This window comes from Vigna umbellata, chromosome 1 (assembly GCF_029865625.1).
Source record: "Vigna umbellata cultivar VRB3 chromosome 1, Vumbellata_1.0, whole genome shotgun sequence".
NCBI classification, from domain to species: Eukaryota; Viridiplantae; Streptophyta; class Magnoliopsida; order Fabales; family Fabaceae; genus Vigna; species Vigna umbellata.
Window position 1 is genome coordinate 24679564 of NC_142165.1, and position 11644 is coordinate 24691207.

General features: G+C 41.0%; 1 protein-coding gene and 1 long non-coding RNA gene across 2 annotated transcripts; both read right to left on the reverse strand.

Moving 5' to 3' along the window:
• Nucleotides 1-121: 121 nt before the first annotated feature.
• Nucleotides 122-5272, reverse strand: LOC148204979 (uncharacterized). The gene has a single exon (XM_088097544.1). The coding sequence runs from the start codon at nucleotides 5270-5272 to the stop codon at nucleotides 122-124; it is 5151 nt and encodes a 1716-aa protein (XP_087953670.1).
• Nucleotides 5273-6574: 1302 nt separating this feature from the next.
• Nucleotides 6575-10602, reverse strand: LOC148204980 (uncharacterized). Its single transcript, XR_015782805.1, has 6 exons — nucleotides 10162-10602; nucleotides 9263-9334; nucleotides 9081-9170; nucleotides 8327-8621; nucleotides 8141-8240; nucleotides 6575-6855 (listed from the first exon to the last, which is right to left on the reverse strand). It is a non-coding gene; the product is annotated as an uncharacterized LOC148204980 (long non-coding RNA).
• Nucleotides 10603-11644: the final 1042 nt, after the last annotated feature.

An 11644-nucleotide genomic window follows, 5' to 3' on the forward strand; every position in this document is an offset into this window, starting at 1 on the left:
ACATCCCTGGGACTCGACATTAGAAACAGTGATAAATAGCTCTAAGCAATAATCATGATGTAATCTTTATTTGATAACAGAATTTGATAATGTTGTAAAAAGATTCAACAAGAAATGGACGCTAACTAAAGTAATATTTAAGGTGAGTGGCATTCCAGGTGTTGGGCAGTGGTTGTCCATCAAGAAGCTGGAGGCGATATGCGCCGTTCGACATGTCTTCTGCAACTCGAAAGGGTCCTTCCCAGTTAGCTGCAAGCTTGCCGTGGGCTCGATTTTTCCTAGCCTCTCCCCGCTTTCGCCACACCAGATCTCCGCTTTTGAAGGCTCTGGGCTTGACTTTGGTATTGTATCTTCGAGATATCAGTCGTTTCTGGGCCTCTGTTCGGATGGTGGCGATCTCTCGACGTTCGGGAAGGACGTCGAGATTTGTCCGCAACTGTTCTTCATTAAGGGACATATCAGTAATAAGACGCCTCAATGAGGGCTCGCCTACCTCGACTGGGAGCATGGCATCAGTGTCGTAGGTTAAGTTAAATGGCGTGTCCCCTGTAGATCCATGGGGAGTGCATCTGTATGCCCACAGAACCTCTGGTAACTCTTCTACCCATAAACCTTTGGCTTCGCCGAGTTGTTTCTTTAATTCTGTCAGAATGGCTTTGTTGGCAGCCTCGGCTTGGCCATTTGTTTGAGGGTGCTCGACTGACGAGGTGACATGTTTGATGCCCAGATTGCGAAGGAAATCTTCTAACTTGCGTTCTATGAATTGACGACCGTTGTCGGTGATGATCTTTTGAGGTAAACCAAACCGACAGATCAGGCGCCATATGAATTTCTGCACTCGTTGAGCACTGATGACGGACAATGGCTCAGCCTCTATCCATTTGGTGAAGTAGTCGACTGCTACGAGGAGAAACTTGTTCTGGGCTTTGGCGATCGGCAGCGGACCGACTATGTCGAGACCCCATTGAGCGAACGGCCAGGGAGAGACTATATTGTGTAAGTCTTCAGGAGGTGCACGGATGTCGTGACCATGTGCCTGGCAGGAGAGACACTTCTTGACGAATGCCTCACAATCGTGGTCGAGTGTAGGCCAGTAATACCCTGCACGGAGAACACGTGCTCTCAGAGTCCGCTTGCCAGAGTGAAATCCACATATCCCGGTATGCAATTCGCGTAGAACATAGTCTGCTTCCTCCTCTGATATACACTTCAACAGAGGAGTGCTATGGTCGCGACGATATAGGTCGTCACCTATACATACGAAGCGAGCAATACGTTTGGAATCTGCTGTAGTGATGTGATCGCCTTTGTCTTGCTTTTCCATGAGGTCTTTGACCTTCTGCCGCCAGTCGGTTACCGGTGTTGCCACATTGGTGACAAAAGTTTCCACCACAGGATGGTCGAGCGTCATCCTAATGATTGAGGATAACTGTGCTCCCTCTTTAGAATGAGATAACTTGGACAAGAGATCAGCTCGTGCGTTTTGCCCTCTGGGTACATGGATTACACTAACCTCGACGAAGTTTTGGAATAAGGTCTGAACCTTGTGGAAGTAGCGTAATAGCTGATTATCCTTAACTTGATAGACTCCATTCACATGGCTAACGACCAATTTCGAATCCATCCGACACTCTAAGCAATCTACCGAGAGCTCTCTAGCCAGGGATAGGCCAGCGATCAAAGCTTCGTACTCGGCCTGGTTGTTGCTAACTGGAAAGTTGAATATGATGGCTTGCTCTATAACTAAACCATCAGGCCCTTCTAGGACAACACCGGCTCCTCCTCCTTTTTTGTCGGAAGAACCATCGACACTGAGTAGCCACTTTGTCGTTGAGTCCTCTTGGGTAAGTACTAACTCAGCCGCGAAATCTGCCAAATGTTGGCCCTTGATAGACCCGCGTGGCTCGTAACGGAGGCCGAACTCTGATAATTCTACGGACCACGCGACCATTCGACCTGCCAGGTCTGGCTTGCGGAGAATTTTGGCGATGGGGTGATCCGTGCGGACTATCACCTGATGGCTCTGGAAGTATGGTCGAAGTCGTCGAGAGGCCGTGAGTAGTGCCAAGGCGAACTTCTCAATTCGAGAATATCGCTCCTCCGCCCCGTGCAATGTACGACTGATGAAGTAAATTAGCTTCAGGGAGGGCGCTTCCTGTATCAAGGCGGCGCTAACCGCATGCTGGGAAGCTGAAATGTACAGCTGCAAGTCGGACCCAACATCCGGACGAGCCATAATTGGAGGACTGGTAAGGATGTGTTTGACAGTGTTGAATGCGGCCTCACAATCATCGTCCCAGTGTTGAGTGAAGCCCTTTTTCAAATTCTTTAGGATGGGCTTGATGTGCTCAGCCAGCTTTGGAATAAATCTGGACAGGGCGGTGAGGCGACCCACTAGACGTTGTACCTCTCTTAGGGTCTTTGGAGCAGTCATGTCAAGTACCGCCCTGCACTTGTCGGGGTTGGCCTCAATGCCTCGACGTGTGAGCATGAATCCTAAGAACTTTCCTGCGGGGACGCCGAAAGTACATTTGGAAGGGTTGAGGCGCATGCTGTATCGTCGGAGTTGGGCAAAAACCTCCTTCAAATCTTGCAGGTGTTGTTCGACAGAGTGGCTGCGAATAACCATGTCATCGACATATACATCCATGCATCGTCCAATCTGGTGATGGAAGACCTTATCCATAAGGCGTTGATAAGTAGCCCCGGCATTCTTCAATCCAAACGGCATTACTTCATAACAGTAATTAGCGCGTTCGGTAATGAAGGCTGTCTTGCTTTGATCGGGTTCGTACATTGGAATCTGGTTGTAGCCTGAGTAGGCGTCGAGGAAGCTTAGTATGACATGACCTGAAGCTCCATCTACTAGACGGTCGATGCTGGGTAAGGGATACGAGTCTTTAGGACATGCCTTATTGAGATCAGTGAAGTCGACACACATTCTCCATTGACCGTTTGACTTTTTGACCATAACTACGTTCGACAGCCACGTAGTGTACTTTAACTCCCTGATGAACCGGGCGTTCATCAACTTCTCGACCTCAACTTGAACGGCCTGGCGCTTTTCCTCTCCGAACTTTCGCTTTTTCTGGGCGACCGGTCGTGCCTCCCGGAATATGGACAATTTGTGAGCCATAACCCCTGGGTGGATTCCTGGCATGTCAGCGGCTGTCCATGCAAATAAATCTGCATTGTTCCGCAGCATACGACCTAGGTCTTGCTCCTCGCTCAAGGCGAGGTTCCCGCCAATGCTGGTGGTTCTGGACACGTCACTTGTTAGGGATAGGAGTTTGACTTCGCCTTGCGGATGAAGACGTTCGTCTACATTGGTCCGTGGGTCTAGGTCGACTGCCGATGCCTCGACTCCCTTTGTCCTTTTAGTTGGAATGAAGGGGGTGATTTTTAGCCCGGCGACATAGCACTGTCGGGCCGTTCGTTGATCGGCCCTCACGGTACAAATAGTACCATGATCGGTCGGGAACTTCATGGCGAGGTGGGGAGTAGATACGATTGCCCCGAACGCATTCAGGCAAGGTCGTCCTAGCAGGGCATTGTATGACGTGTTTGCCTCGACCAACAGAAATCGAACTCGAAGCTCAGGTGCTTCTCGACTTGTTCCTAACCGAGTTCGTAGGTCAAGGTATCTCCTGGTGTCTACTCTTTCTCCTGAGAATCCAACAATCTGCTCATTGAACGGGGCGATGAGATCTTCAGATAGATCCATTTTCTGAAAAGTGGACCAATATAGAATATTGACCGAACTTCCTTGATCGACGAGGACCTTGCTGACATCATAACGAGCTATATTAGTCGTGATGACCATAGGATCATCATGATCAGGGTCGGGTGCATGGAAGTCTGCGTTAGTGAACGTAATGTCGGGGATTGACCGAGATTGGCGGTCGACCATATGAACTGACTTCAACTGTCTCAAATGTCGCTTCCTTGCCGAAGCCGACACGCCCCCCACAGCGAAACCACCAGATATGGTGTCGATGCGGCCTCGAACTGAGCGTTCTCTCTCTATGCGTCGAGGTGGACTACGCGATCGCCTGCGGTGTCGATCATCTCTAGGGGGTGATCGCTGGGGACTTCGCCTAGGAGGATCTCTTCGGCGAGGGGTTGCTGCTCTGGTGGAAACTCTCTCCTTGATGTAATTCTGGAGATAACCTGCACGAATGAGCCGTTCTAACTCGTCTTTCACCATGTTGCACTCTTCCGTGTCGTGCCCATGGTTCATGTGGAACCGACAGGTTTTACTATTATCCGCGTTCTTTGGGGTGGCCTTTCGTCGTACAGTCAAAAGTTCGGCGTGTAAGGCCTCTTCGAGCACCCTCGTCCTTGGTGCATTAAGGGTTGTGTAGCGATCGTATTTAGACGTCCACCCTGACTCCTTCCGAGGTGCTCGGTCTAGCCTGTAGTCGTTGGTGGGTCTTTTCGCTGGCTTCCTTGTCTCCTGAGTGGAGACATCCTGTTGGTGCTTCTTTCTGGAGTTACGGTGATCTTCAATACGGATGAATTTTGCCATAGTGGATTGCAACTCCTCCATGGATGTTGGAGGGTCAGCGTATAACTGTTCCGAGACCTGCCCCGGCCTTAAGCAGGACGATAGATTGCTGATGATGAAAGTGGCAGTAATGTCTGGCACTCGCCGGGCCGTCTCTATGTACCGCTGCATAAAAGCTTTTAGGGTCTCATCCTTCTCCTGTTTGGTATGGACAAGCTCAGTAGCAGTCATCGTCGGTTTTTTATTGGCTGCGTACTGCTTTCGGAATAAGGATTCGATGGTTGCGAAACAATCCACGGAATTCCGAGGAAGTTTATGGAACCATTCCAGAGCTTCAGCCTTAAGAGATAAAGGAAAAGCTCTGCATGTCACTGGATCGCTGTCAGTATAGAATGCCATGGCATCTATAAAATTACGTAGATGGTCATCAGGATCTTCAGAACCATTGTAACGTTCCAGGGTTGGGGGAGGCTTGTCTGGCATGTTCGCCTGCATGATGGCCTCTGTGAATGGAAGCAGGTTAGTGAGGCGTATAGGGGTAGGCACCTTCCTTCCTCCGCCGGCACGCTCGGAGGTTCCCCCATGATGGCTTACGTCGTTATCTTCCTGTTTGTTCGAGGCAGATAACTCTGGTGGTGGAATCTGTGCTTTCAGCGCCGCCATCTCCTCTGCATGTTTACGCTGAATTTCCTGCATGGTTTGTGCCTGTGCTTCTATTTGCTCTTGCAGTTGCCTGATCAAATCGTGTGTGTTGGAATCTTCCATTGCTCCGGTGGTCGTTGTTGGGATAGTAAATCTCGGGCCCCACGGTGGGCGCCAAAATGTTTCAGTAGGGGTGTGGAGACCAAAATCCAAACCTAACAACTTTGCTCCTTCTCCGTGCTGCTTTCACTGTGTTGTCTTTTTTCCCTCTCTCTTCTTCGATTCTCTGAGTACGGTGGGCTGGGTACCTGCAAAGGCACTCCGACGCTCAAGTCAACAAGGGGTGTTGTTAGGATAAGAAAATCTTACTTAATTTTCTCTCAGGGGAAAAACGTACCTTTTTTCCGGTGTGCTTTGTGTATTTAAAACAGTATAATAAACCGTTTACCTGAAAATCCGGTCAGTTACTGAAACTGACTGTTTAGAAGTAACCGCCAAATCGTGTGCTGATACTAAGTCAATTGCTTCCGTGATTCACGGCGCTGGTTAGCCAATATGTGTAACCGCTTATCTGTAACCGCTAAACCTACAATGTCGTATCAGTATGTCGATCATCCTATGTGCCGACATAAGGTATACGAACAGCGTGTCGTACGTATACCTTATGTCGTGATATCACTTATTAGGTTGTCGGGCGTTAAGTGGTCGACGATACTATGCGATCGTACTTATTTGGTTGTCGAGCGTCAAGTGGTCGACGACGCTATGTGATCGTACTTATTTGGTTGTCGAGCGTTAAGTGGTCGACGACACTATGTGATCGTACTTATTTGGTTGTCGAGCGTTAAGTGGTCGACGACACTATGTGATCGTACTTATTTGGTTGTCAAGCGTCAAGTGGTCGACGACGTTATGTGATCGTATGTCATTACGGTCGGTTATCAAGTGGTTGACAACGCGGGTAATGAGAAAGTCCTGCAGTGGTTTAATTGTCGTCGGGTTATTGGTCGACAGTTGGAGGGTTAGGCGTACATAAAGATTACAAAAACTAAATTTGAAACAATGTATTTGTATGTTAAAAATAAATAATTTCAAACATAAATTTATTTAAAAAGTCGTGTTAATTATACACCAGTAATCATGTTGTACATATACATAGGGGTGGGCAAATCAAACTAAACTGCACTGCACTACTAAAAACTGTATTGAACTAAAAACTAGTTCAGAAAAACTAAACTGCACTAAAAAATAGTTCAGAAAAACTGAACTGAATTGCTTTTGTTTTATTAAACTGTACTGAACTGAACTATACTTAACTGTACTAAACTACACTATAAACTGAACTAAACTACTAACTATACTAATTTTGAACTGAATTATACTAATTTTAACCAATAACTGCACTAACTATACAACACTAACAACTATAGCACTAACTATTAAAATTGTATTAATAAAACTGCACTTCATCCTGTAAATTAAACATGAGAAGAGCATCATTAATAAAAATCAAAGAGCATATCATAAATCAACAGATTCATTTTTCGAGGTCCATTTCTCGAATCTACAGATTCATTAAATAAACCATCTGAACCAGACTACAGAGAAAATAAATACAGCTTTCCAATGCAGAAGAAAAAGAAGTACCAAAGCTTCAGCTTCATCAATTCCAGTCTTTATTTCAGAAACTTTTTGTTTCTTTTGCTCTGAAAATAAACAGAAAGTTCAAAAAAATTATAATGAAATGTGCGTTGCTCCAAAATAAACATAAGATTCAACACTTCATCCTGATAAAAACTTTGAATAGTTTGACATTCCTATAGTTCATTACTCAAGAATTAAGATAATCTTCTATGAATATGTTAAGATCCATAAGAATTTATATTTATAGAGTAAAAAACTGTTGGCATACCAAATGTGTACAAGAATTCACTTTATTCTAATATGCATACTGTAGAATGCACTCCCCGCGCCCATTCAACTGACAAAAAGTGCAAAAAAGAAATGCAGCAACAAACATAGAAGGGAGAAAAACAAGTTCTGAAGTATCTGTTCCAAAACATAGCTTACATCATCAAGAAATGAAGAAATTGAAGATTGCAATTATGAAACGCTAGCAAGATCTTCGAAGTTGTCTCTCCAAAATTTATGAGACATTTCTAAAATGACATATAGAAGATACAAATAAAAGAGTGTCCCTAGTCATGACCAAAGGAAAACAATACTAGCTGTGACATCTTGGAAACTGTTGAGAGGAGAAATAATCCTTTTCAAACCAAACTATGTAGAATGAAAACATGCACAAACAAAGTTAGGATATATAGTAATATTAAGGGTTAAATATGTTTTTGGTCCCTTAACTTTCAGCGAAAATTGGAATTAGTCCCTCTTCAAAACTTTGGACTAATTTAGTCCCCAAACTTTAAAAATGTGTGAATTTAGTCCTTTTAACCAAATTTTGTTAACTTTATTTGATGTTTCAAACACATTTCTCAATGAACATTGAAGCAAAAATGTGTCAAACGGTGTAAACAACTCAAATGTTATCATGAAACACACTTGAAACATCAAATAAACCTAACAAAATTTAGTTAAAAGGACTAAATTCACACATTTATAAAGTTTGGGGACTAAATTAGGCCAAAGTTTTGAAGAGGGACTAATTCCAGTTTTCGCTGAAAGTTAAGGGACCAAAAACATATTTAACCCTAATATTAATCAACAGTAGTCAATAGTATTTCCCCATCAAAAACATGGTAGAGCTTTCCCCATCAAAAACACAAGATCCAACTTCCTGGTGACAGCTAAACAACAAATTTTGACATGGAAGTGGAACATCTGTACCCAAAGCAACAACTTCCATAAATGTAACTTCAAGAATAATTTTAATGTATATTTTTCTGTTGGTAGAGGATAGGACAGATATTCACATAAAGCAGTTTAAAAACAAAGCTAAGGGGTAAAATTGTAAAACAATTAAAAGCAACATACCGCACATGTACTTTAGATAACTAACAAATTGTGGCAAAACTTCAATCATCCAAATTAATAGCAACACTTGAAGGTCCCACTTCATCTTGAGAGGTTATCTCTACAAAAATAAAATAAAATATTTCATAAGTTTTTAACACTTAAAATATAAATTAAAAAGTATATAAATTTGTCATATAATCTCACCTTGCTCAAATTTATCAAGTTCTTTAGGATCCTCATCAAAAAGTATAGAGAAAGGTGTTCCTTTTAACCAATCTTGTGTGCAAACAAGCACTTCCACTATTTTAGGCGTTAGGCAACTACGATAAGGACTAACCACTCTTCCTCCTGTACTGAATGCACACTCTGATGCTACGGTAGAGATAGGAATGGCTAACACCTCTAGAGCCATGTTCGCAAGGATCGCAAGGATCGCAAGGCATCACAGTTCTCACACATTCACCACAAAAAGTCCTTCCTCCAATTAACCTCATCATTGCTGAAATAGAACCCATCCTGACTCAGTTATTAGCTAAAAAAATAGTACAGGGGCTATTAGCTATTATTAGTTTTTCAATTAAATTACTGATAACAGATGCATGATGGTTCAGTGCAGATAAGTTTAGCTCTTAAAAATTTGAGTTTTACCTTACTGAATCCAAAAAACTAGTTCTTAAAGTAAGAGGAGTACATCATTTATATATTCCATTGCTCATATGCTAATGAATGCATGATTTTTAACACTAACCATAGAATCTAAATCCCTATAGTGAGTTATGCAGTTATGACATGGTTCAAGAAGATAATACCCATCCCTGCTGTAGTGACTACATACATATTCTGTTTAAGGAAAAATAAAGACTCAACTTCCAAAAAGAATAAGATCAAAATTTTGGTAATCAAGATATATAATATTCACAGCAATTAAAATTAAGTCCAAAATGCACGACATAGTTACCTGGCAATAACCAAGATCAAAGTTGTAAAATGAATAGGTCAACAGTATATCTCGTAGAATATTTGAAAGGATCGATCTATCAGTTCTCACCTTCAAAAGCACAAGATAATTAAAACTGCATTAGCATCTTTTATTTGTTCATTTATAGTCATTCAAATTTAAAATCTATTCCACTAGCTTACCACATCTTTCTCAATAAGCCCTTTCCTTTCCCTGAATTTTGTGAATCTTTTAGCTTGTGCAGAGGATATACTCTACAGAGAAAAAAAAAACATTACAAAATTATAAGATTCTAAAAACTATGACAAATAGAATAGTCCTTTTGGTCGTCTGTCACCTCAATGATGATACATTTAGTGCAATAGCCAATTTGCAGTTGGTGACTCCTACCTACTGATTATCCAGCCACTTAATTCCATGCCAAATTAAATTGTCCATGTGATCCCAATTTCCCAGTTATGAGAACTAAAAGACCATTGAGTCGTATCATAAAACATAATTCATATACTTACATTAGCGAAATAAAACTTTAAATTGAAGATTGCTTGGGCTAATTAATTAAAAGTTTTTTTCTCTCTTTCAAATTCCTCAATTTTCAGAAGGGAGATAAACTAAGTGAAAGGAGATTTTAGCCCCCTCCATTCCTCTCTGCTTCCCTCCTCTTCATGCTGTTATTGTCACTCCAAATGCCATCAAACACATAATTACCTCAATGTCTTTTATGTTAAACACCATATCAAGTCACCCAAACTATCCCATTTGCACAAAGAATGCTTTTATAGAACTAGAAAACATACAAACTACCTAGTTCCCAGAGTTAAACACTTTTGTATAAAAGACATAAATCAACAGTGCGAATTTTATTCTGCATAGATTCTCTTTCTCTATTTTCCGTAGCATCTCTATTCCCTCTGGAAACCAGATTTGATTAATCAACGGAATAATTCACCATGTTAGAAGAGTTAACAAAGACAACTAACAAGACAAATCCTAGTACTCTCACATAAGCACGGACTGAAATTCAGGTGAATTGTGTCTTCTGCAATTCATGAAACGAGACAATTGCTAATGAGATAGATACCTTCGAAGTAGAACGAGGGGACACAGAAATTGTAGAGAGTTCCACGTGGAGGGGGAACAGGGAGGTTGAGCAATCCACTCTTTTACCCAGAGAATGGAAAGGAACTCCGAAAGGGTATGTAGAAGAACCTTCGACAGTTCGGCGACGGTAGAGTGCGGCAAAACCTTCGACAGCGGTGAGCCTTCGACGACGGCGAACCTTCGACGGCGGCGAACCTTCGACGGCGGCGAACCTTCGACGGCGACGAACCTTCGACGATGACGAACCTTCGACGGCAGCGAACCTTCAACAGCGTTAACCTCGACGGCAGCCTTCAACAACGACAACCTTCATCAGCAGCATCGAGTGAGATGTAAGGCAGAAAGCAAAATGAAGCTGTGATTGGGAAAGGATGTATAAACCTAAACTGCACTGTAGTTAACTGTACTTAATATAAAATAGTTTAGTATTTTTAAACTGTACTATTAATTAGTTAATTAGTTTTTAGTTAACTGTATTATTAGTTTTTTAAGTTTAAAAAAGTATGGATTAACTATAGTTTAAGTATTTTAAGTTAATTCTGTCCAGCCCTACATATACATCACCCACTCAATGTTGAGTTTGTGGGCAAGTATGTATACCCTAAACAATTTTTTTTTTTAAATAAATCGAATATTTATTTGGATACTTCTGATAATGGTATTATTTTTATACATATATATAGGAGCCATAACCAAATTATATTTAGTTTTTTTTTTCTGCTTAAATAGTTTTTATACATATAAGCCTTGGATTTTCTCGTTATAGAAAAAGTGATAGTTATATAATCTAAGTTGTAAAGAAAATGTGAAATATTAAGATACTGTTTCTTCTTTAACAAGATAGAGTAGAGAAGGATGAATTTAAAACTGTTAAACTATGATTTTACAGTTTACTTTAGTTACTTAAAATATACTTGTGTCCACACTTCTTACCAACATTATTCCCATTTTGTTTGTATAAATCAGATTATATTTTTTGTTTGGATCGGAGGATAGAATGGGAAAATAAAATGAAAATATTAATATTAGTAAACATGTTATATGTTTATCAACTTTTTTTTTATTTCTTTTTATTTTGGATTCCAATTTTCCTTACTTAAAACAAACAAGACATTTATCTCGTAGCCTCATGATTAATATAGTTTCATATTTCTAACAATAATTGATGATGTGTACATTAATGATATTATTATTATCCACTCATTCACATATAATATTAATAATAATATTTGATAATAAAATTTGACTTGTTTTCACTAAAGACAAGTAAATTTTTGTGAATGTTTTGTTAAGCAATTAGGTGATATAATTAATGTGGGATTAAAATTAATCGATTGAAAAAAATTGGAAAACTATAGATGCTAGTAAAAAAATTTATGGGATCAAAATTGTAGATTTATAACATTATAGAGAGCAGAAGTAGATTTAAACTTAAAAAAATAGTATGAAAACTTATTTCATAT

Coding starts and splice junctions, on each gene's coding strand:
- LOC148204979 (XM_088097544.1), bottom strand. CDS start 5,272: ATGGAAGATTCCAACACACACGATTTGATCAGGCAACTGCAAGAGCAA.